The 27134-nt window shown below is 40.6% G+C and overlaps 1 protein-coding gene across 1 annotated transcript in view; it reads left to right on the plus strand.

The window, feature by feature from the left end:
- The window catches only part of cnnm2b (cyclin and CBS domain divalent metal cation transport mediator 2b), an 83664-nt gene that overhangs the window by 34124 nt on the left and 22406 nt on the right, over positions 1 to 27134 (plus strand). The window contains exons 2-5 of the mRNA XM_034188281.1: positions 17465 to 17608; positions 18086 to 18223; positions 26393 to 26562; positions 26836 to 26929. Coding sequence (XP_034044172.1) covers positions 17465 to 17608; positions 18086 to 18223; positions 26393 to 26562; positions 26836 to 26929 — 546 coding nt within the window. The remainder of the gene's footprint in view (positions 1 to 17464; positions 17609 to 18085; positions 18224 to 26392; positions 26563 to 26835; positions 26930 to 27134) is intronic.

Consider the following 27134-nt stretch of genomic DNA (forward strand, 5'->3'; position numbering starts at 1 on the left):
GCGATGCTCATGTTCATTTTTTTAAACTTCCACTTGATGCGCAAAGGTAGTTACGAGGGAGTGACGGTGTTGTTCGATCCTCTGATGCTGGCACACATGCACGAAAATACTACAACATATGTACCACGATTACTATTATTACGTCCGCCAAGGATGTAATGAAATCATCGGCGTTTATTTGTCTGTCTGCCTGTTAGCAGGATTACGTCAAAACTACTGCACGGATTTTGATGAAATTTTCACCACAGATACATATTAGACCAAGGAAGAAATGATTACATTTTGGAGATGATCTGGATGAAGATTGGTGGAGGTCAGAAATCTCTGATTGCTCTTGTTACTAATAATAAAAAAAACAATAATTTTTAGTTCCAGGCTTGTTTGGGTGAACTGTACATTCTGTATTCAGACTGTTTGCAGAAGAAGCTGTAACTGCCACCAGTGGAAAAATGGGTCAGGACGGTTGGAAACTTGTGTTTGACTTGAGGTAGCTCTATGAGGACCATCCAGCTGTTCCCAGCACCCTGACTTTGCACTATATTTGTCAGTGCTCAGATATTTGGAAAAAAACAGGGAGGGGGAGACGGCGAGTGTCCACAACAGATACTGACCCCTCGTACTCCCACCCACACTCAGAGCCTTACGTGCCTATTTTTAGGGAAAAATTAGGCTATGGGAAAAATATGACAAAACTGCATTCCATAAATAAGCTGGGAATGGTGGAATGGAGTCTCTGAAGGCCGGGGTGGATGTTCTCAGGCTGACTGCAGATGGACCGTCTGCCGGTTTGGTCCAGTGCAGCTGTCAATCACTGGAGTGATTCTGATAAATGGATCCATCCAAATATTTAGGTTTCCTTGGCTGAGCACTTTGATAGTTAAGATTCATCACAGAAACTCGTCTGTGGATGTTCTTAACCGAGTGAAACGAAGTGGTGAGATTATGTCAAACAGTTTTTTATTTATTTATTTATTTTTAGAGTGGCTCAGAGGTCAAAGTGGGCCTTTAGCTCCACACGACAAACTCAAAGTCAGCACGACAAAGCAAAATGTATGAAAATTAAATTTGCTTCAGTTTGAGTCCAGACAGTGATGAGGAGTTGGAGCTGACACTTTAAAACAAAATGCACAGGGGTGTTCAATTTAATTTAATTGATTTCATTTTTCAATTTATTTTCATTTATATAGCACCAAATCACAACGAAATTGCCTCAGAACGCTTCACACAAGTAAGGTCTAATCTAACCAACCCCCAGAGCAAGAACACAGGTGACAGTGGTAAGAAAAAACTCCCTCTGATGATTTGAGAAGAAACCTCAAGCAGACCAGACTCAGAGGGGCGACCCTCTGCTTGGGCCAAGATACAGACACAACTGACAATACAAATATACAGGAAATTTTGGGAATCCATGCTGGTGCACAAGTGTTACTTCAGATACCATCAATGGCAAATACAGCAACAAAACCTCTGAGGAATTTTCAGTCTGGAGGACTGTGGAAGAGGTGGAAGAGTTTGATATTAAACAAGTTATAAATGGGTTTGATATTAAATGAGTTATACACAGGTTTAATATAAAATGTGTTATACACAAGTTTGATATAAAACAAGTTATAAAGGAGTTCATTATAAAACAAACTGGAGTTAGATGAGTTTGATATAAAATGAATAATGAAAGAATGAAACAAGTTTGATATAAACTGAGTTGTAAACCAGTTTGATATAAACTGAGTTAAACAAGTTTGAAATAAACCACGTTACAAACATGTTTGATATAAACGAGATAGAAAGGGGTTCAATATAAGACGAGTAATGAAAGAGTTAAACAAGTTTGATATAAAATGAGTTATGAAAGAGTTTGATATAAAATGACTTATTAAAGAGTTTGATATGACGAGTTATGAAAGAGTTTGATATAAAACAAAGAAGAATGAAAAAAGTTTGATATAAAATGAGTTGTAGACCAGTTTGATATAAACCGAGTTAAACAAGTTTGAAATAAACCATGTTATAAACAAGTTTGATATATACGAGTTAGAAAGGGGTTTGATATAAGACAAGTAATGAAAGAGTTTGATATAAAATAAGTTATGAAAGAGTTTGATATAAGACGAGTTGTGAAACAGTTTGATATAAAACAAGTTATGAAATAGTTTGATATAAAACAAGTTATGAAATAGTTTGATATAAAACAAGTTATGAAAGAGTTTGATATAAAACGAGTTATGAGTTTGATATAAGATGAGTTATCCAAGAGTTTCATATAAAATGAGTTATGAAAGAGTTTGATATAAAACGAGTTATGAGTTTGATATAAGATGAGTTATCCAAGAGTTTCATATAAAATGAGTAATGAAAGAGTTTGATATGAGTTATGAAATAGTTTGATATAAAACAAGTTATGAAAGAGTTTGATATAAAACGAGTTATGAGTTTGATATAAGATGAGTTATCCAAGAGTTTCATATAAAATGAGTTATGAACAAGTTTGATATAAAATGAGTTATCAAAGAGTCTGATATAAAACGAGTTATGAAGAGTTTGATATAAGATGAGTTATCAAAGAGTTTGATATAAAACGAGTTAGATATGAGTTATCAAAGAGTCTGATATAAAACGAGTTATGAACGAGTTTAATATAAGATGAGTTATCAAAGAGTTTGATATAAAACGAGTTATGAACGAGTTTGATATAAGATGAGTTTGATATAAAATGAGTTATGAACGAGTTTGATACAAAATGAGTTATCAAAGAGTCTGATATAAAACGAGTTATGAACGAGTTTAATATAAGATGAGTTATCAAAGAGTTTGATATAAAACGAGTTATGAACGAGTTTGATATAAGATGAGTTATCAAAGAGTCTGATATAAAACGAGTTATGAAGAGTTTGATATGAGTTATCAAAGAGTTTGATATAAAACGAGTTAGATATGAGTTATCAAAGAGTCTGATATAAAACGAGTTATGAACGAGCTTGATATAAGATGAGTTATCAAAGAGTCTGATATAAAACGAGTTAAGTTTGATATGAGTTATCAAAGAGTATGATATAAAACGAGTTATGAACGAGTTTAATACAAAATGAGTTATCAAAGAGTATGATATAAAACGAGTTATGAACGAGTTTAATATAAGATGAGTTATCAAAGAGTTTGATATAAAACGAGTTATGAACGAGCGTGATATAAGATGAGTTATCAAAGAGTCTGATATAAAACGAGTTATGAAGAGTTTGATATAAGATGAGTTATCAAAGAGTTTGATATAAAACGAGTTATGAACGAGCTTGATATAAGATGAGTTATCAAAGAGTGATATAAAACGAGTTATGAACGAGCTTGATATAAGATGAGTTATCAAAGAGTCTGATATAAAACTAGTTATGAACGAGCTTGATATAAGATGAGTTATCAAAGAGTTTGATATAAAACGAGTTATGAAGAGTTCGATATAAGATGAGTTATCAAAGAGTTTGATATAAAACGAGTTATGAACGAGTTTGATACAAAATGAGTTATCAAAGAGTCTGATATAAAACGAGTTATGAACGAGTTTAATATAAGATGAGTTATCAAAGAGTTTGATATAAAACGAGTTATGAACGAGCTTGATATAAGATGAGTTATCAAAGAGTCTGATATAAATGAGTTATGAACGAGCTTGATATAAGATGAGTTATCAAAGAGTCTGATATAAAACGAGTTATGAACGACCGTGATATAAGATGAGTTATCAAAGAGTCTGATATAAAAGGAGTTATGAAGAGTTTGATATAAGATGAGTTATCAAAGAGTTTGATATAAAACGAGTTAGATATGAGTTATCAAAGAGTCTGATATAAAACGAGTTATGAACGAGCTTGATATAAGATGAGTTATCAAAGAGTCTGATATAAAACGAGTTATGAACGAGCTTGATATAAGATGAGTTATCAAAGAGTCTGATATAAAACGAGTTATGAACGAGCTTGATATAAGATGAGTTATCAAAGAGTCTGATATAAAACGAGTTATGAACGAGCTTGATATAAGATGAGTTATCAAGAGTCTGATATAAAACGAGTTATGAACGAGCTTGATATAAGATGAGTTATCAAGAGTCTGATATAAAACGAGTTATGAACGAGCTTGATATAAGATGAGTTATCAAGAGTCTGATATAAAACAAGTTATGAACGAGCTTGATATAAGATGAGTTATCTGTTGTGAAAGTGTTGGAACACGGACCCACAACAGGGGGCGCAAATGAACGGACAATGGAGGAAGTCAAATAGCACTTTTACTGTTGTGAAATAAGCACAACAAGCACGACAGATCACAATAGAAAATAATAAAGTCAATTCACAAAGGTGTCATGTGGGCAGGCTCGAAGATAGAAGACGTCTGTCCAAAGCAGAACCGGAACCACACGATTTCCTCCGCCACCGAACCCCGGGGATACTGGAGCCGCCAAGTCCCGAACTCCCAGGTGGCCACTGCCTCCGCTTGTCAGATCTGGTACTGCTGGCGAGGAACAAAAACAGTTAGATGTGGGTGCGTTTGCACCCAGCAACACGGATGGTGAAAAAAACCACCTCCACCTCTTTTCAGGAAAATGTGAGTACTTATCAAAAAGGGTTCAGTACAGTCTCCAGCTGCAAGTACTCACCAACCACTGTCAAAACACAAGCAACAAAGTCACTGTCTGAAAGACAACACAACGGCTGAGTTTGTTACCTCCTCGGTAGAACGATATCTCGGCAAAGAGGTGGAGATGACGTTTTGCTGATATACCGATGCAGATCAGATGAGTGGTGACAGCTGTCATAGGTGATGAGTGTCAGCTGTCACCCCGGCTGCTCCTGTGAGGCGGCAGCGCCCTCTGGTGCCTGGAGCCCACACTCCAGGCAGGGTGCCCTCTGGTGGTGGTGGGCCAGCAGTACCTCCTCTTCAGCGGCACACACAACATTATTAAAGAGTTTGATATAAAACGATGTATGAACGAGTTTGATACAAGATGAGTTATCAAAGAGTTTGATATAAAACGAGTTATGAGGAGTTTGATACAAGATGAGTTATCAAAGAGTATGATATAAAACGAGTTATGAACGAGTTTAATACAAAATGAGTTATCAAAGAGTATGATATAAAACGAGTTATGAACGAGTTTAATATAAGATGAGTTATCAAAGAGTTTGATATAAAACGAGTTATGAACGAGCTTGATATAAGATGAGTTATCAAAGAGTCTGATATAAAACGAGTTATGAACGAGCTTGATATAAGATGAGTTATCAAAGAGTCTGATATAAAACGAGTTATGAACGAGCGTGATATAAGATGAGTTATCAAAGAGTCTGATATAAAACGAGTTATGAAGAGTTTGATATAAGATGAGTTATCAAAGAGTTTGATATAAAACGAGTTATGAACGAGCTTGATATAAGATGAGTTATCAAAGAGTCTGATATAAAACGAGTTATGAACGAGCTTGATATAAGATGAGTTATCAAAGAGTCTGATATAAAACGAGTTATGAACGAGCTTGATATAAGATGAGTTATCAAAGAGTTTGATATAAAACGAGTTAGATATGAGTTATCAAAGAGTCTGATATAAAACGAGTTATGAACGAGCTTGATATAAGATGAGTTATCAGAGTCTGATATAAAACGAGTTATGAAGAGTTTGATATAAGATGAGTTATCAAAGAGTTTGATATAAAACGAGTTATGAACGAGTTTAATATAAGATGAGTTATCAAAGAGTTTGATATAAAACGAGTTATGAACGAGCTTGATATAAGATGAGTTATCAAAGAGTCTGATATAAATGAGTTATGAACGAGTTTGATACAAGATGAGTTATCAAAGAGTTTGATATAAAACGAGTTATGACGAGTTTGATATAAGATGAGTTATCAAAGAGTTTGATATAAAACGAGGTATGAACGAGTCTGATATAAGATGAGTTATCAAAGAGTTTGATATAAAACGAGTTATGACGAGTCTGATATAAGATGAGTTATCAAAGAGTTTGATATAAAACGAGGTATGAACGAGTTTGATACAAGATGAGTTATCAAAGAGTTTGATATAAAACGAGGTATGAACGAGTTTGATACAAGATGAGTTATCAAAGAGTTTGATATAAAACGAGTTATGAGGAGTTTGATACAAGATGAGTAAAGCAAATTTTATAGTTTTCTTGATTCACAAATAATAAAAAGACAAAGCTGCTGATATAAAATTGCAGCAAAATCTGATTTGCTGCTTTTGGCGGTTTTATTGAATTATTAAATATTTGTTTAATTTGTTCTTTCATGTTTTGGGGGGAGTCATTAAAAAGTCCAACAGCTCTTACTCGAGTAGCTGCACCAGATTGTAAATCTATTGTCTGGTTTCCATGTGGCCGCAACCGCGTCGATGTCAGAGTGAACTTATTAATAACTGTCCTCATAGTCAATGAAACAGAAAGTAAATTGACCTTTGAACTTGATGTGTGCTGGGCTACCCAGCATGCATTCAGCCTCAGTCCCGCTCAGCAGTCCCAGATGTCATGCAGCAGCAGCTCTGAGAACCGCTGCCAAGTTCCAGGCTCCAGCGGGTTGTGGGGTCAGGCCCCCCCACGTTACCTCCGCTCCCCGCCTCACACTGAGGAGCCACGAATAAACCTCCGGTCACCGTCTCCCAACGTGTTTACGGAAAAACAGAAGCTGCTTCTTTTTTTCTCTCTGTGAGAAACTGAAGAAGTATGTGGGCGGAGCTACTGTGCAAGAGACCAGCGAGACAGAAAACCCGCTGATCTGTCTGAACACGTGACCTTTATTTCCCACTTCATTCTTTTAAAAGACTGCGTCCGTCTGGCTGTCTGTGCTCAGCACAAGTCCAGTCTTATTAATGCCAGTCTTCAATGTTCACAGAGAACATTTTTGTGACACAGACCTTCGACAAGTTCAGCGATGGCTGACCTTCACCTATTTTAACAGGACAAAAGGTCACATTCTGTTTCCTGTTTTATGCTCATATGGCTGAGGGTATTTTAGCATTGCATTATATTTGTAATCTATAATATCCATCTTCAGAGTGTCACCTGCTACTGGACACGCCCCCCACAGCCCGCCACACCCACCATTATCTGATTTCTTCTTTTCACCTGCAACATGACGCCTCTTGCATATTTCACATTAACAGCTGTGACATTTCCCATCATGCATTGTGCATCTCAGACCTGCCATCTCTCTGCCGCGGCGCAGCTCTCATTGAATTTATTTTGCTCAAATTTGTGATTTCTTCTGTTTTACAGATTACTGCTCATGTCTTATTTACACTGTAAATATTATCTTCATTCATAGTTTATATAAAATGTTTCTCTCCACCTGAACGTCCATATCAGTGAACATTAACAATGTTAGACTTCGTGTTTGCTTTGTTTATTTGACTTTTAATTCATTTTTATTTGTGTTCTTATTGATTCCAAGTTGATGCTTCCTGAAGAACGATGTTCTGTTAGCTGATGATGGTTTTTCTGTCATCAAACTCCATCACCAGCGCAGCTGTAAATAAACATGGAGTCAACGGGTTAATTTAGCTTATGATCAAAAATGTAGAATAAAAGCCAAACTCACTCAAATTTTGCAAAACAAACAAACAAAAAAATTTCTTGTCTTGTTTTATTGAGTTGTAAACATTGATTGTATCTGTGATATTCAGTGTTTCCTGCACACTTCGTCTCCACTCCTCAGGCATCCTCTCACTTTCCAAGATTTTATTAAACAATCTGGTTAGAAACTCTACTGCCATCTCTCCAAGACATTTCCATTGCTCCACTGGAATGTCATCTGGACCAACTGCCTTTCCACTCTTCATCCTCTTCATAGCAGCCCTCACTTCTTCCTTACTAATCTCTTGTACTTCCTGACTTACTCTCACCACATCACCCAGCCTTTTCTCTCTCTCATTTTCTTCATTCATCAGCTCCTCAAAATATTCCCGCCACCTTCTCAACACACTGTCCTCGCTTGTCAGCAGCACATTACCATGTGCATCTTTTACCACCCTAACCTGCTGCACATCCTTTCCAGCTCTGTTCCTTTGTCTGGCCAATCAGTACAAGTCCTATTCTCCCTCCTTTCTATTCAACTTCTTGTACAGCTCGCTATATGCCTCTTTGTTCCACCACCAAGTCCCCTTGTCTTCCTTCCACCGTCCAGATGTTCCAACCAGTACCTTCCTGTCTGTCTCCCTCACCACATCTGCAGTACTTTCCAGTTGTCCAAAACTGCTTTCCCTCCATCAAGTGCTTCTCTAACCAGCTCACTGAATTTCACACACCAGTCTTCCTCCTTCAGCTTCCACCATCTGATCCTTTGTTGAGCTCTCACGCTCTTCTTTTTCTTCACCTCTAAAGTCATCCTACAAACCACCATCCTTTGCTGTCTAGCTACACTCTCCTGCCACCAACTTACAGTCTCCAATGTTTTTTAGTTTGCATCTCCTACACAGAATGTAGTCCACCTTTGTGTATCTTCCTCCACTCTTATATGTCACCCTGTGCTCCTCCCTTTCTTAAAGTTGGTGTTCACCACAGCCATTTCCATCCTTTCTGAAAATCAGCTACCATCTGTCCTTCCACATTCCTGTCCTTGATACCATATCTACCCATTACTTCCTCATCACCTCTGTTCCCTTCACCAACATGTCCGTTGGAATCTGCTCCTATCTCCACCCTTGGGTTCATGCTTGGGTTCACTCTCCACCACCTCATCTACTAATGAAGTAGGGACGTTGTGTAAAATGTAAATAAAAACAGAATACAATGATTTTCAAATCCTCTTCAACCTATATTCAGTTGAATACACCACAAAGACAAGATATGTAATGTTCAAACTGATAAACTTTATTGTTTTTGTGCAAATATTTGCTCATTTTGAAATGGATGCCTGCAACACGTTTCAAAAAAGCTGGGACAGTGGTATGTTTAACTGTTATGTGTCGGACGCAGCTCGGAGAACCGACCAGCGTTTGAAGGACCCAGTATGAAATAAGCAGAGCACGGAACAAAGGCTAACTGAATTTAATACATAACAGTGATCATAATAATAATAAAAGGTGCGGCCTGGCGTGGTGCGCTCCCAGCAGCGCTAATGGTCCGGAGCCAGAAGCTGTTTCGGACCCAAGGACCCCGCCGACACCCCCCAGGTGGCCGCAACAACCGAGTCTGTGAAAGAAGGAACCATTATGTGAGTCCACACTCTACACACAGAACACTTAAAGGTGTACAAACAGCAAACACTTCCTGGCTTGATTACTGATCAGCTTCCAACCTGCAGGCATGGAACATCCAGTTCACAAAACTCCACCGCAGTGGAAGCTGATACATGACTAACATACAGCTCAATACAATAAGGTGTGAGGGACACCACATTTACTGACTGTATAACTGTTAGTCACAAAATCCAACGTACCTCAGGAAGTGTGCTGACGAGCGTGAGACCTCACCCTCTCCTCTTTCACAGACCGTGCATCAAACCTGGACATTCTCAGCGTCCGCTGCTGATGAGATGGCTCCCAAGACGACGATCTCACCCGTCTGGTCACAAGGTCGAGTCTCTGGCAAATGCACACTGTGCACTTCAGTCTTAAATGCCAACATACTCCAATCCCTCCAGATGCACCTCAGCTGTGAGTCCTGACGAGTCGCAGGTGATCAGGGTGAAGTCCTAACAGCCTCAGCAACACAGCCACTCAGTCCCAAATGCATGCCACCTGGGAGGAAACACAAAAGGCAAACAAACCGGCAGCCAGGCCCCCCCAGCCATACAACATTTAACACTGTGTTACATCACCTTTCCTTCTAACAACACTCAATAACCGTTTGGGAACTGAGGACACTAATTGTTGAAGCTTTGTAGGTGGAATTCTTTCCCATTCTTGCTTGATAAATGACTTCAGTTCTTCAACAGTCCGGGGTCTCCGTTGTCGTATTTTGCGCTTCATAATGTGCCACACATTTTCACTGGGCGACAGGTCTGGACTGCAGGCAGGTCAGTCTAGTACCCGCACTCTTTTACTACGAAGCCACGCTGTTGGAACACGTGCAGAATGTGGCTTGGCATTGTCTTGCTGAAATAAGCAGGGACGTCCCTGAAAAAGACGTTGCTTGGATGGCAGCATGTGTTGCTCCAAAACCTGGATGTACCTTTCAGCATTGATGGTGCCATCACAGATGTATAAGTTCCCCATACCATGGGGACTAACACACCCCCATACCATCACAGATGCTGGTTTTTGAACTTTGCGCTGGTAACAATCTTGATGGTCTTTCCCCTTTTTTGTCCGGAGGACATGATGTCCAAAAACAATTTGAAATGTGGACTCATCAGACCACAGCACACTTTTCCACTTTGCGTCTGTCCGTTTCAAATGAGCTCAGGACCAGAGAAGGTCGCTGCGTTTCTGGATGTTGTTGATGTTTGGCTTTCACTTTGCACGGTAGAGTTTTAACTTGCACTTGTAGATGTAGCGACGAACTGTGTTAACTGACAATGGTTTTCTGAAGTGTTCCTGAGCCCACACGGTAAGATCCTTTACACAATGATGTTGGTTATTAATGCAGTGCCACCTGAGGGATCGAAGGTCACGGGCATTCAATGTTGTTTTCGGCCTTGCCGCTTACGTGTAGAAAGTTCTCCAGATTCTCTGAATCTTCTGATTATATTATGGACTGTAGATAATGAAATCCCTAAATTCCTTGCAATTGAATGTTGAGAAACATTGTTATTAAACTGTTGGACTATTTTTTTAGGCAGTTGTTCACAAAGTGGTGATCCTCACCCCATCTTTGCTTGTGAATGGCTGAGTCTTTTGGGGATGGTTCTTTTATACCCAATCATGACACTCACCTGTTCCCAATTAGGTGTTCTTTGAGCATTCATCAACTTACCCAGTTTTTTGTTGCCCTGTCCCAACTTTTTTTGTCACGGTTTGAGTTTTGCTTGGTGTTCTGGGTTGTTTGTTCTCTTGAGCTGTTAGTTATTTTTTTGTGTTTCATTGTGTATGGTTGGCTTCTTCTCTTGCTGGGTGTTTCTCTCTCTTTCTCTGGCCACACCCTGTTCTGGTGCTTTCCAGGCACACCTGTCCCTGATTTGCTGATTACCACCTGCAGTTATTTTAGCTCACTGGGTGTGTTTGTCTCTAGCCAGTTTGTCGTGCCTTGTGCCTTCAATCCAGCTCTGTTCTTGCGTTCCTTAGTTCAGCCTGCCTCTTTGTGTGTATCTGACCTCCTGCCTGTTGCTTTGACCACACCTGATTGCCTGATGTTTCTTGTACTGCTGCTTTTCCTGGACTGCCTTCTTGTGTACCGACCTCCGCTGTCTTCTACAGTAAAACCATCTAAAAACCAGAGCTGTTCGCTTGAGTTGTGCATTTGTGTCCTGCAGTTCCAGACCATTCAGCCTGATATTAGTTTATCAGTTTGAACATTAAATATATTGTCTTTGTGGTGTATTTAATTGAATATAGGTTGAAGAGGATTTGAAAATCATTGTATTCTGTTTTTATTTACATTTTACACAACATCCCAACTTCATTAAAACTGGGGTTGTAACTCACTCCAGAAATCTTTTCTCTTTCATCTCACAACCTACCTGTGGGGCATATGCACTGATGATATTCATCATCACCCTGTCAGACACTCATTTATCCTCCAAGACACTCTTAACATACTTTTCCTTTAAAATCACCCCAGCACCATGATACAACTTGAACGCACCTCCGATGCTCCTGCTCTTACTTCCCTTCCACTTGGTCTCTTGCACACACAATATGTCTACCTTTCTCCTCTCCATCATACCAGCCAGTTCCCTCCTTTTACCACTCAGACTACCAACATTCAAAGTCTCGACTCTCATCTTCACCCCTCTAGTTTTCTTCTTCTCCCACTGTCTCTGGACACGTTCTCCTCCTCTTCTTCTTCTTTGCCCAGCAGTAGCCCACTTTCTGCCGGCAACCAGTTGGGCAACAGTACTGGTGGCGGTCGATGTTAACTGGGGCCTCGACTGACCCGGTATGGAAATTTGATTTGTACTCTGCATCTTTGTTTTGGGCTTGTTTTACACTGGATGCCCTTCCTGACACAACCCTCCTCATTTATCTGGGCTTGGGACCAGTGTTGCCGACTGAACGGTCCCCCCCTAAAAATCGGTCCGCCCTGCCTTCACTGCGCATGTGTCATCAGCGGTGGTTCACTGATTATCGAATGGTAAATGGGCTGCATTTATATAGCACTTTTCCATCTGCATCAGATGCTCAAAGCGCTTTTCAGTAATGCCTCACATTCACCCCGATGTGAGGGTGCTGCCATACAAGTTGCTCGCTACACACCGGGAGCAACTCGGGGATTAAGGACCTTGCCCAAGGACCCTTAGTGATTTTCCAGTCAGGCTGGGATTTGAAACAAATTCCTCTGGTCTCTAGTCCAACGCTTAACCACTAGACCATCACCTCCCCACCCATCACCTTTCTGCTTTGAACTGAATGAATGAATGAATGAATGAATTTATTAATGAATTAATTTATTTGGCACACAGAACAACAACACACTCATAAAACAAACAACATGCAATGAACCCGTGTGGCCGAAAGGGTGAAGGCAGAAGATACCCTCTGCACTCCAGTCATCATCTATCTCAGCCACAGATATCTGAAGCTTTAGTACAACAGTCATTCCCATATAAATTTAGCATTATTTCATCATAAAAGACAGAGGAAGCGATCAGAGCGCCGCGGCTACACAAGCTGCTAGCTGATGCGTACACTGTGCGTCGCTCATTTCAAAGCGTCACAGACTATCGCCTCGTTTATGCTTAAAACTGACTTTAGAATGATTTAAATCAGTGGTTTTCAAACTGTGAGCCCCCCCCCCCCCTTTGGGGGTGCCAGAGTTCTTCAGAGGGGGCGCAAGGGATGGGTATCGAGAACCGGTTCTTTGAGAATCGTTAAGAAATGATTCGATCCACCAACATCAATAGGCTTTTTGTTTAATGATTCCCTTATCGGTCCTTCAGAGCAGCCGTTGTTTTTGAGGGTGTTTGTCGGGAAAATGATCATTTCTTTACGTTGATTACAGACCCTGCAGCAGCTCTGTAATCAACCGCTGCTTTGTTGGTTGATTGCTTCGCTGCTTTTCAGAAGCTTTTCAAGTCCGCTTCTTAACCCCTCTCAAATCCATTTAAATATGTCGATTGTGAGTCACTTTTGTGCAGATTAAAGTCACTAACTGGGACTCTTGTCGCAGCAAGTTAGAATCTGGCTGGAATTAATAACTTCCAAGTGAATCACTGTTTTAAATCAAATGACACCTCTTTCCAAATGTTGTAACACAGACAACAAACTGCAACAGACAAACATTTGTTTCCTCCCAAAATGAGATGTCCTGTGTTCTTTATGAATTACACTGATGCTGACGTGCAGCCGGCTGAGCTCAGCTCATAGGTACGGAGAGACATTCATGCCATTAATGTCTGAAAGGAATTGCTTTTGAGAAACTACAGATTTTGTTTATTTCTATTTACATCCAGAGATCAAGGATCCAGTGACCAATTTCATATTTATTTACTTTAAACCTCAATAAAATGCTGACATAGAAAACCTGTAAAGCCTACTTTTAGTACACAGAAAATTCACAGGAGGTATCGATAAGGGAATCAATAAGGAATCAGATCAATAAGTGGAATTGATAATGACATTGATAAATAAAATCTTATCAGTACCCATCCCTGTTAAAAGTTGAATTAATATTATGTTAAAATGTGTTAGTTATGCCACACACAGAGATGTTTAAATGTTTTTTTTTAAATGATGTTTAAAATATGACAAAAGGTAAAAATAGAAGAATAGAAAGTTCTTTAAAAACATTTAAAATGTTTGAAAAGGGTATAAAATGTGTGAAAGAATGGAAAGTTCTTTAAAAACATGTTTAAAATGTTTACAAAGGCTGTAAAATGTGTAAATGCAGACAGTTTCTTAAAAACACACAAATACTTTAAAATGGGTTTAAGATGTGTAAAAGAATAAAAAGAAACACATAAAGAAGTTGAAATTGTGCGTATGTGTGTCATGGGGCGGGGCAGCTATTCATTTGTTCTCGGGGGGTGGGGGGGTCACTGTCCCACACTTTGAAAACCCCTGATTTAAGAGGTTTTACTTTGTCATCTGATGGTTAATAATCACATTAATCCATTTTATTTCTTTGGGTGAAGAGACTGTCTGAGAGGAGCGGCTGAGCTCCGAAATGACACATGCACCGTGGAGGCAGGGCGGAGCAATTTTTAGGGGCGGGCCGTTAAGTCTGCGACACCGGCACTCCCCATGTGGCCGAGTTACTGTCGTAATTAATGACAAGTGTAAAATATCATCAGCTGAATTCAGTGTGACGGTGCCTTGTTATGTGTGTGTGTATATATATATATATATATATATAAATTATTCTTAATATTATCCTTTCTTCTTATGTTATACTGTACATAGAGATATTTAATTGCACTGTCCTGCAGGATTTTATCTTGGACTAAGGCTCATGTGCCACACAGGTGTATCGTCTGCAAACAAGCCGCTTTCCACGCTCTGCGCGGTGAGAAGTTCGCCGGTGCCCAATGGAAACTTCATTTTGCACAAGCTAATATTAGCCACGGCCTCTGGAAAATTCCTTTTAAATGATCACAAGCTGAGAAAGAGAAGAATTTGTTGAGCGTTTTGGCTGCATGCAGCATTTTCTGACTTTTGTCAGACGGAGCACACACACACACACACACACACACACACACACACACTGGGGTCTCAGGAACAGGGCGGTGACCTTTAGGGTCGCTGCTCTGCCTCCACGTGCCGCTGCCATCACATCAGTTTGTCTCACCGCCGTCACTGATTCCTGCAGAATCAGAGGATTCGCCGTTTACCTTTGCAGCTCGTTGGCATTGTCGTGATTGTTACTTGCCATTGTTCCTCTGAGAGGCCTTTGAGTTTGTTTGTGCTGTGCTGTGATTGGCACAGCTGTTTGAGAATACGCAGGCTTCAATATCAACGTTCCCTCGTCAGAGACACGTAGAAAAAAATAAAACAGATAAAATCTTTGTTTTGTCTGCAGCAACAAAATGTGAGAACATGGACGTCGGAGTTCTCACATTAAAATCTCAGGACATGACGGTTTTTCCCATTTTATCTTCAGGACGCGCCAACGAACAAAGGAACCAGTAAATACCTCATTTTCCAGAGGATAAGTCGCAGAGGGTTTATTACGAGTTTGGGAGGTCGTGCAACTTCTATACTGCATATATGTGTGTGTGTGTGTGAGACAGAGAGAGTGTTACAGCCATATTCCAAAATGGATGAAATTCATTTTTTTTCCTCTAAAGTCCATACACAATACCCCATAATGACAATGTGCCATGAAGCTCAAAATTGAGCTCAGGTGCCTCCTGTTTCCACTGATCATCCTTGAGATGTTTCTACAGCTTAATTGGAGTCCACCAGGGGTAAATTCAGTTGATTGGACATGATTTGGAAAGACACACACCTGTCTACATATAAGGTCCCACAGTTGACAGTCGGAGCACAAACCAAGCATGAAGTCAAAGGAATTGACTGTAGACCTCTGAGACAGGATTGTCTGGAGGCACAAATCTGGGGAAGGGTACAGAAACATTTCTGCTGCTTTGAAGGTCCCAATGAGCACAGTGGTCTCCATCATCTGTAAATGGAAGAAGTTCAGATCCACCAGGACTCTTCCTAAATTCCATAATTCTCTGGTCTGATGAGACAAAGATTGAACTCTTTGGCGTCATGTTTGGAGGAAACCAGGCACCATCCCTACAGTGAAGCATAGTGGTGGCAGCATCATGCTGTGGGGATGTTTTTCAGCAGCAGGAACTGGGAGACTAGTCAGTCATTTTCAGGGAAAAAATTAATTTACTCCATTGTGGAATAAGGCTGTAACATAAAATGTGGAAAAAGTGAAGTGGTGTGAATACTTTGCGGATGCACCGTGCATGAATTAAAGCTTCGCTGTCGTCTGGAGACACTTTGTGAGCACCAAAGTCTGTGTTTGTGCTAATTGTAGCGTTTGACCCAGGGCCGGCCCAAGAGAGCTGAGCTACTTTTCCCCACCTTTTGCACCAAATTAATCTGAGGAGTTGATTCTGTCCTGCTGTTTAACTCTTAAGTTTTTCTTCGTAAGGAAGACTATCAAATGGCTTCACCAAAATCCACAACAACATTCAAATTGTCTGCCATTATGTGCAGCTTGCTACCTAGCTAGCTCGCTAGCTGGGACTGGCGCGAGGCTCGTGTGAAGTTTGTCCGCCTGTGAGCGCTTTGTGACGGTGGAGGAGCTCAGCAGCACCCGCTGCTCGGTAGGAACAGAAACTGAGATAGAAGACAGAAAGAGTGATAGAAGTCAGTCTGCAAACACAAGCAGCTACAAAAAAACACACCAGAAATAGAAGCTCGATTTGTCGCTAGTCGTTTTTAACAAAGAAAATGCCGCTAAGAGGATTAGGAAAGTCTCCGGTTAACTCAAAACAATGAAAATGCTCCCACGGATGTTTACACCAAAAGATCGCTGATTCGTTCATTTCGCTGTCAATCAAAAAGGGATTCAGCCTCAGACAGATCATCCAATCATCATGCAGAAGATGAGCCTCCGGGCCAGCCGAGGCCCGCCCACTGCCCCATAGACCCCCAGACACACTGAGCGTCCGATGGGCGGGACAAAGCCCAGCATTTATCCAATGACTCGTCTTCTGACTTTAAGCACCTAAAGCACTTTACACTAAACGAACGGAGCTTTTCGCAAATAATGACAACAAAAATTGTAATATTGGACATGCAAACCTACCTTTGTCTTGTTGTTTTTTCTCGTCTTCCAACTCCTTTTTTCTTTTCTCTGCTCCAGAGGGATCATTTCTTTTCTGACACATGGTTTACTCACTTTATTCCTCACGATTATTCATCGACCACCTGACACAAGCGGTGCGTCTAAATTCGTCCAACGGTGGCAGCAGCCAACAGGAGGCATCAATTAACCTAGTATTGGTATTTTGTCAAAATGAATTTGTTTTTTTTCGGGTGTAATACAATTTCGTTTAAATTATTCAATATTATTTTAATTTCATGTATATATTTACTTTTTTATCACAACGTCTCGGTGCTCTCGGGGCCCCCTGGTGGCGTGGAGGCCCTAAGCGACCGCGTAGTTGGCGTATGCCTTGGACCGGCTCTGATTTGACCTGTTCTATCTGACCTGTGTGGGTTTTACTGGTACGTCTCCTCCTGACCTACATTTCACACATTTTATCACTATATGGCTGTAATTCTATAATCTGTGTGTGTGTGTGTGTGTGTGTGTGTGTGTGTGTGTGTGTGTGTGTGTGTGTGTGTGTGTGTGTGTGTGTGTGTGTGTGTGTGTGTGTGTGTGTGTGTTTTGGTAGGTAAGTCCCACCTGGCCATAGTCCAGAGGGTGAACAATGAGGGTGAGGGAGACCCATTCTATGAGGTTCTGGGTATCGTCACCCTGGAGGATGTGATTGAAGAAATCATCAAGTCTGAGATCCTGGATGAGACCGACTTGTACAGTAGGTCCCCTCACTCCTCCGTCACCCAAACACACCAAGTCTAAAACCCACAAATGGATCCTGATTCCAGACTCCAAGTGGTTCTTCTCACTATCACAGTTCCATTACATCACCATGGAAACCATCCAGATACACACTTACAAACCTGCAATAAACATTCAGAGACTGAAGTCTCACTAATGACTGAAATCTATTTTTTTATAGTTTTGGGAAAAGTAGCAAAATCTTGTAAAATAATTTTTTTTTTTAAATTAATCTTATATCAAAGTAAAAATAACAACTGTTTATATATATAAATAAAGGTGTGACCCCCAGTGCCTCGGCTCTCAGGTGCAGGTGTTGGATTATTAACAGTGATCAGCTTTGAGTCATGAATGTTCGGTAACTGACGTCAGTCACCCGGTGACCCAGGCTGTGTGGACCACCCCGTTACTTTCCGGTTGCCTCTTACACCTGTTTTTGGTTTTCTCTCCTCAGCCGACAACAAGACAAAGAAGAAAATCACCCATCGGGAGAGGAAGCAGGATTTCTCGGCCTTCAAACCGACCGACAATGAAATGAAGGTTAAAATATCACCTCAGCTTCTGCTGGCTACCCTGCGTTTCCTAGCAACAGGCAAGTGGGCTGTGTTGCTGCTTGACTTCCCCCAGTGAGCCCTGAGCCCCTCGCTGCAGGGTGTGTGTGTGTGTGTGTGTGTGTGTGTGAGAGAGAACAACAAACGTGGCGGTGAGATGTGGACGGCCTCTCGCAGCGCGGGGCGTCTTTACACGCAGTCTGTTTGCCTGCACGTTCTGCACAAAGGCCAGAGTTGCCAGGTCTGCTTTAATTAAGGGATTTGTGTGTGTGTGTGTGTGTGTGTGTGTGTGTGTGTGTGTGTGTGTGTGTGTGTGTGTGTGTGTGTGTGTGTGTGTGTGTGTGTGTGTGTGTGTGTGTGAGAGACGTTCTTCAGGAACTGTTGGAAGGAGCAGCTTGACATGTTTAAATTATTCAGTTTGTTGGGGGCGTGGTCACTTGTTTGTGTTTACTACCAATGTGTAAAGAAACTAGACGGGCACTCAGAGCGCAGACCTCCGCCCTCAGGATATTCCTGGATTTGAACATTTCTTGCAGAAACTTTATAAATGTGACCTCTGACTGAATGCACGTTTCACATTTTGATGTTTGTTTGACAGATTTCATTAAAATAACTGTTTGTTTTTTTTGTTACTCTCGATGGAGCCATGTCTTCAGAGTGAACTCACCCTGCAGTCGTACAAACATATATATAAAAAAAAACAAATACAGAAAGAGTGCAGTTCTGTTCTCGTGTCATTCACGCTGCAGATTCAAGACCCAACAAACAGAAATGAATCCAAATCAACAAAATTGCACCACGTTTGGTGCAGACGGTCTGGAAACGTTCATGTTCTCAGAAACAGTTCTGGATCTTTATTGTCACAGTTACTGCTGAAGCTGTTTTGTACCTATTATTAAAAGTCGCACCTGTTTAAAAATGCCTCTTGAAGACAAAAAAGCTCACAAGTCGCACCTTTTTGCTGTTATCAGCTCTTTAATTTTGGAGGTTTTGTGCATTGTGTATTTTTGATTATTGGCCTTTATTTTTTATTGTTTTGTTTCATGCTTTGATTGATAGTAACGTCCTGTATGAATAGTATACAAATAATTAATGTTTATGAGTTCAGGGTTTGAATATTTAATTTGGTGAAAGCTGGATCATTCCATTCAACTCTGCTTCGCCTCGATGAGCGGTACATTCCAGCTTTTAGGAAAGTAAATTGTCGTTCCATTGAAAGAATGTAAAAACATTCCTTATTTGTTTTATGGGTGATTCTTAGACTACGGGCACTTATTATGTCCTTTGATCATATTGTGTGAAAAACAGAAAAAAGGGGAAATTTCACACTTTTATAGTTATCTTTACAATGAAAGTGTGTTAAGAAATTTGTTCTAGTAGTCTATGATGACTTTTTCACCTTTTTTCAGCATCATTATATGCAAATATTGCCGTTTTGTGCTTGTCCCACACCCAGACTTTTGATCTTCAATGATAAAAATGAATGGTAAAGAAACATTTTTTCTAATGTTTTAAAATATCTCTGAATAAAATATCAGTAAAATAATCAAAACATAATTGGGGTATTCAGTGTCATACAACTGTAGTGATTTTTTTTTAAACAAAATGTAGTTGTCCCACACTATTGCTGTAATTTCCACCACAACACTGTAATGTCCCTTTAAACAGTTTGTATGAAAGATTGTTTGGGTAGTTTCTATGGAGATAAACAGTGACATCAGAGCACATGTATATAGCGCCAAATCACAACAAACAGTTGCCCCAAGGCGCTTTATATTGTAAGGCAATGGTGTGGTGGAAATTACATTTACAAGGCCAATAGTGCCTGTAGTTAAAGAATCACCCTTATATAATGACGAAAATAGATCCTTGTCATTTGATATTTTATTAATTTATAAACAACATAAAAGGGACTTTCATTTTGTTGTTTGTCACTGGTGCTTAGTCTAACACGAACTTTAAATAGGAGTCCAAAATAGTTCTCAGTAGTCCGTGATGCTGTCCACTGACTTTCCTCACTCCAGTGAAAAATCACGTCAGAAATTTGTCCAGTTTTTCATCCTAACATCTCTTCATGCCTCCAGACAGCTTACGGCGTGATGGATTCATTTTGGTTTTTGGTGTTAGAAGAATTAGCAGCGTCAATTAGCTCCTTCAAATAATCATCCGCCAGCAAAACAAACTCCGCCATGTTTAGCTAAATGCTGCCCCCAGTACTGTGAGCATGTGCGGTGGTCGGAGCGTGCAATAGCATATTTCCTACCATATCTCATGGCATGTTTGATTCAGCATCATGAAATATACATTAATCTATTGGTTCGTGTCGCCAAAACTGCAAAATTTTCGTAACGGGGGGACAAATGTATTCTAATACATTCTGTGGTGGTGGGGGGGTCTCTTTTAGGGTTAGGTAGAGTGCCTTTATTAGAGAGAGTGGCAACATGACGAGTTGAAAAAAATCGGTCATGTGACTCATCTTGGGTTGAAAATAGTGTTCACTGTTAATGTGACTGTATGTAAATCCAGATATTTTATTTATTTATTCTCTGAAAATGTCGGGTTGTTGTACATTTGGAGGCACAAATAGACACAACAAGGGCTTCAAGATGCACAGATTCCCTTCAGATCTGAACAGAAGAAACATTTGGGAAAATAAAGTCAGCCGTGTGGGATGGAAGCGACTTCATCATCAAAACTTTGAGGTAAATTTATTTTTCAGTCCCATGTCCAGTAAAACTCACCTAAACCGTCATCGTATAAACCAGATATTCACAGTCACCAGACAAAAAAGTCCCAAAGTTTTTGTATTGTTTTCCATGTAATACACACCATATACGAGGTCTGTCAATAAAGTATAGGTCCTTTTTATTTTTTTCAAAAACTATATGGATTTCATTCATATGTTTTTACGTCAGACATGCTTGAACCCTCGTGCGCATGCGTGAGTTTTTCCACACCTGTCGGTGACGTCATTCGCCTGTGAGCACTCCTTGTGGGAGGAGTCGTCCAGCCCCTCGTCGGAATTCCTTTGTCTGAGAAGTTGCTGAGAGACTGGCGCTTTGTTTGATCAAAATTTTTTCTAAACCTGTGAGACACATCGAAGTGGACACGGTTCGAAAAATTAAGCTGGTTTTAGGTGAAAATTTTAACGGCTGATGAGAGATTTTGAGGTGACACTGTCACTTTAAGGACTTCCCACGGTGCGAGACATCGCGCAGCGCTCTCAGGCGCCGTCGTCAGCCTGTTTCAAGCTGAAAACCTCCACATTTCAGGCTCTATTGATCCAGGACGTCGTGAGAGAACAGAGAAGTTTCAGAAGAAGTCAGTTTCAGCATTTTATCCAGATATTCCACTGTTAAAGGAGATTTTTTTTAATGAAAGACATGTGGACGGGTCCGCGCGTCGGCTCGCAGCCGCCGTGACGCTCCGTCACAGGAAAAACACCTCTGTTGGAAGCCTTAAGGACAAGTTGGAACATGTCCAGCTGTTAAACAATTTCTCATATACTCACTCCACTGAAAGCCATCAAAAGCCGCCTGGATTTTACAAATGGTTATCAACACGGAGGTGTTTTTCCTGTGCCGCCGCTCCGCGCTGGCTGCGTCCCGACGCGCGGACCCGTCCGCACGTCTTTCATTAAAACAATCTCCTTTAACAGTGGAATATCCGGATAAAATGCTGAAACCGACTTCTTCTGAAACTTCTCTGTTCTCTCACGACGTCCTGGATCAATAGAGCCTGAAATGTGGAGGTTTTCAGCTTGAAACAGGCTGACGACGGCGCCTGAGAGCGCTGCGCGACGTCTCGCACCGTGGGAAGTCCTTAAAGTGACAGTGTCACCTCAAAATCTCTCATCAGCCGTTAAAATTTTCACCTAAAACCAGCTTAATTTTTCGAACCGTGTCCACTTCGATGTGTCTCACAGGTTTAGAAAAAATTTTGATCAAACAAAGCGCCAGTCTCTCAGCAACTTCTCAGACAAAGGAATTCCGACGAGGGGCTGGACGACTCCTCCCACAAGGAGTGCTCACAGGCGAATGACGTCACCGACAGGCGTGGAAAAACTCACGCATGCGCACGAGGGTTCAAGCATGTCTGACGTAAAAACATATGAATGAAATCCATATAGTTTTTGAAAAAAATAAAAAGGACCTATACTTTATGGACAGACCTCGTATATCAGATTTTGTACAATGAATTTTCGCTCTCATCAGATAAAATGTCCCGTCTGATCACAATGTATTTCCATTAATCCCCTCACATGTGGGACCAGAGACATTTCAGTGATTAAAAGCCCAAACGTTTATTTTTTTTTCACACCGTGTTCAGACTCGGACCCGCAGCCTGACGTGCACCTGTTAAATCAGACACAAAAGGCTGTGATTTGACACTTTTCTGCTTTCACGCTTTCATATTATAATAGTTTTTACAGCACTCACGCTGATAAATGGGTCAGAAAATTTTACACATTTAGCACGAAGTCGGTAAAAGAGGAAAATGTTCAGTTTACCTTTGATTTGAAGGTGATGATTGTAGAAAGAAAAGCTTGTTGAGGGTCAAATTAGTCCAGAATAAAGAATAATCCAGAGATGGAGAACTTTTAAACTGTCACACACGTCATCGTAAGACATGGAGTTACAGAGCTGCAGCTGCATAAATCAGGCTTTAAATTAAATTAAATATCTCATCATAAATTGTAAATGTATGTAAATTTGATAGCTTAACTATTTTATATTTATTTTGATAGCACCTGTACCTGGATGTGTTGATGTATGTGGTTAAATGATTTAAAAAATGTTGAAATCATTAAAGATTCATTCAGTAGTTCAGCGCAGTTGGAACCAAAATGGCGCCGTGTTCTGAGTTGATGCCACTCTCTCAACTAAGGCAGTCTAGGGTTAGGGGAAGGAGTTAGGTTATGGTTAAGATAAAAAAAACAAAAAAAACAACCTGTCACAAAAATTTGAATCATTTTGTGATGGGAGCATGAAAAAAAAACTTGTGAGACTGGGTTGCACAAGTATTGCACAGTCAATGAAACACAATGGCAAATGGTATGGATAATCCATACCATGTGACATACAAGCCACCAATCAAATGACAAGGATCTACTCAGCTGTTATATAATTGTTAATAACAAACAGGTGAGTTTTCAGTACTTTACCTGATGGTCACTTTAGCTACGAGCGACGGCGACAAGCTGCCTTTCATTTTCCAGAGGGGGTGTTTTGCAGCGATGTAAACGGTTGCTCTGCCACCAGCTAGGCGGGGCCAAAATAGACCAGAGTGACGACACACAGTGACTGCCAATCAGCATAAAAAGGCAGCGTGCAGTCAGCTGGCGCAAACAGAATAAACCAAGACGGCAGAAAATGCTCGTTTATGTAAATCTGTTTCTCATATAGGGGAAGCCAGGGCGCGGTGAATCACCGGGCGCGGTGAATCACCGGGCGCGGTGAATCACCGGGCGCGGTGAATCACCGGGCGCGGTGAATCACCGGGCGCGGTGAATCACCGGGCGCGGTGAATCACCGGGCGCGGTGAGTCAGTCGCTATATCTGCAAAACTACATTAAATATCTTGTCTTTGTGGTGTATTCAATTGAATATAGGTTGAAGAGGATTTGCAGATCATGGTCTTCTGTTTTTATTTACATTTCACACAACATCCCAACGTCATTGGAATTGGGTTGTACATATATATATTTACAGCAGTTATCCCATATTGTTATGCATAAAGACATCCCCCTTATAAATGAGTGTTTTGTTTTTGGATACATTAAACTAAACTAACATTAAACTAAGTGGCAAGTGAAGTCAGTTTTTTCCTATCAAAAGTAAATTTTGTGGATGTCAGTGTCTTTGTATTTATTTCTCACAACAGAGGAAAAGTGGCCCAAAAACTTTGTTCTTAGTTAGAAGATGACCCCGTCCAACTGATGAGTATGTGTTATGTCTTCTCCAGACTATCAGCTGTTTGACCACATGACTCAATTTAAGCTAAGCTAAAACTAAGCTCATTTTTAAAAGCACTCAGGATGGGACAGTCTTGTATAGTTGTTGGAAGGCTGTTCCAGTTTTGTGTTTTGTTTTTGTTTTTTTGAATGGATGGATGAGATTTATTGTCATTGTCATTACACAAGTGCAACAACAACGAGATTACGTCCACACTCCAATTACCACAGAGTCCCAAGCAGTAAACCCTTCACAGAGATGGGGTTTTGTCCTGTGGCAGTTCGTCTGAGGGGCACCTCACAGTCCCCTCTAGAAGCAGACCAAGTCCTGAGGTTAGGATCTCTGTGTCTAATAAATTCCTCCAGAGGAGGAGGGGCTAGGCCATAGAGAGTTTTATAAATGAGACAAACACACTTAAACATTATAAAGTTGTTAAAACTTAAAAGATGGTATTTCTCCAGAATTTCACAGTAATGAGTGGAATATGGATCTTAGCAAACACTTTGATAGCTTTTTTATAAAGTTGCTCTAAAGGTGTTAGTACTGTCATACCAGGAAATGACCATGTTGTGCAGCAATATTCAATATGAGACAGGATCATACAATGAAGGTACGATCTAGCAGCATCAGTCCAAATACAAAGCCTGATTTGTTTAAAGTTTTGAAGGTTAAATTTTACAGTGTTGACAACTTTTTTCATGTGTTTTTTTAAGGAACGATTAGAGTCCAAGATGATTCCAAGGTACTTGAAATTATTTCTAGAATTTGTGTATATAAACAACTGTTTTCACATTTGAACAGAAATGAAGACAGTTGTATTTGTAATAGTTTCTAATGGACTTATATCACTATATAAGACACTCACACAAACAAGACTATGTCCTGCTGCTGCAAAAAATATACAGTGATTTTCATCTTTTCTGTAGATCTTGTCTCAGACTCGCTTCTTACATCATCACTTCCTGCAGCATTCCTATAACACTAATGATTTTATGATATTACAAGACTCTTTTACAGCTCACTGCCATCAATGTGCTCCAGCTCTGAGTTTTGTGATGTCATTAAGCACCATCCAGTCTCAGGAGTAGTCATGTTTATTTTCTTATGCCCGTAACAGAACATGAATCCAACTGTAGAATCTGATTTTTAGGAGGCTGCTTCTTTATCAGATACACTCTCATGAGATCTGGCAACTCTGTGCGTCCCACATTCTGATCATAGCGTGCAGCTTGAAAAACATCACCCTGTTTGCTTACACTCTTGGTGACATCACTTCCAGAGTTTTTGGCCTGCGTTGGTGGTTCTCACACACGTCGGGGTACTTCGTGTAAAATGTGAAATATTCCCCTGGCGGGATCCTGGGAAATGGGTTTCGGAGGCAGCACTTCGATTTTCTTCAGAACTTTGACCCGGCAGCTAAGACTTGATTATGTTCCTGTTAAGAATTAGTGTGTTTATTTCCTGTGGGTGGAGCCAGCTGACACAGGATGGAGCTGATTGGTGCACACAGTCAGTGCACATGATTGATCAAAGTGTGCATAAAAAAACAATCTAAAAACTGTCATTCAAACTAAATTTAGTCTAAGTACAAAAAAACCCCAAAACAAAACAAACAGCCCGTACTCAGACGTGCATTAGTAAGGATCAGCTGCTGAGTAACCCTTCACGCTCTGTAGCACGTGCACGTTTGTGCTCATTTAGTTTTGGAGACGCCGTCAGTTAACTATATATGGAAACAAAACATCCGTTTGTTATTGGCGTTCCTCAGCAAAATAACAGAACACGAGAGCAAAGAAACTTTGGTGAAACAGAGATCGAGGTATTTGTCACAGCAGAGAGACAGAAAATCTAAAAAATAAACAAAATAAATGTGCCAGTAGGTGGCGACGATGTGTCCACCCGTAGTGTTGAACCCAACCATTAGTAACAACCATTTACACATTAAAATCACTGATGGACATCATTTTAAGGAGCACTAAGGAGCTCATCAAGAACCAGCATAAAAACAGGCCACTGAACAAAAAAGGCAATTATTTATCATCACATTCGTCCCAGAATCCTTTGCACTCTGATGTCAAGACGTCTTTAAGATAAAATCTCCCCTAATGAAGAGTTGCGTGTATATTTACACACATTCATAAGTACCAATGAGAAAATTCCACACATTTTGTAGAAATGTTCACACAAATGGTTTACGTAGGAACTGTGCATCCGAACAGGTGATTTGCTTAAAGCTTCGTGTCTCCTCCTCTGCAGAGGTGGAACCGTTCGCACCCGTGCAGATGTCGGAGAAAATTCTGCTGCGCTTGTTGAAGCATCCCAACGTCATCCAGGAGCTGAAATACGACGAGAAGAACAAGCGGGCGGCGGAGCACTTCCTGTTCCACAGGAACAAGCCTGTGGACTATTTCATCCTCATCCTGCAGGTGAGCAGCAAAAAAATATCAAGTCTGAGTGTCTTAAGTCATCATGGCTTTTTAAAGTCTCGTGTGAAGTTCAGGTTCTTGTGTAGGTTGTCTAGTGTATGTGTACGGATATATACACACACACACACACCTCAAAGTGCTCTTCATGTTTGGTTCGTTATCTCGCTAAGGATGAGTCGACTAAACGAGTCTCTGAACTGGAAGCTGTGCTGCAGGTTTTAGGTTTCTGAAGTAACATTTGGATTTTGTCCATCCTGGATTGGGATTCCACAGGGAAAAGTGGAGGTGGAGGCGGGAAAGGAGGGGATGAAGTTTGAGGCCGGACCATTCTCCTTCTACGGGATGATGGCTCTGACCACCTCACCAGGTGAGATCCCAGCGACACATCTGAACAATCTCATTCTCCTGACAGCAGACCACTGAAAACACGCGCTGACCGGATCAGAACCAGCATTAAAAAACACAAAATCAAAATAAATGAGCATCCAAAAGACTCAAGTCGACCAAAGAGTCTCACTCGACTGTGAAGCTGTGACTGGAGAAGCAACAGACAGACGTGTCTGGAGTCACAG

The sequence above is a fragment of the Thalassophryne amazonica genome, chromosome 15, assembly GCF_902500255.1.
Source record: "Thalassophryne amazonica chromosome 15, fThaAma1.1, whole genome shotgun sequence".
NCBI classification, from domain to species: domain Eukaryota; kingdom Metazoa; phylum Chordata; class Actinopteri; order Batrachoidiformes; family Batrachoididae; genus Thalassophryne; species Thalassophryne amazonica.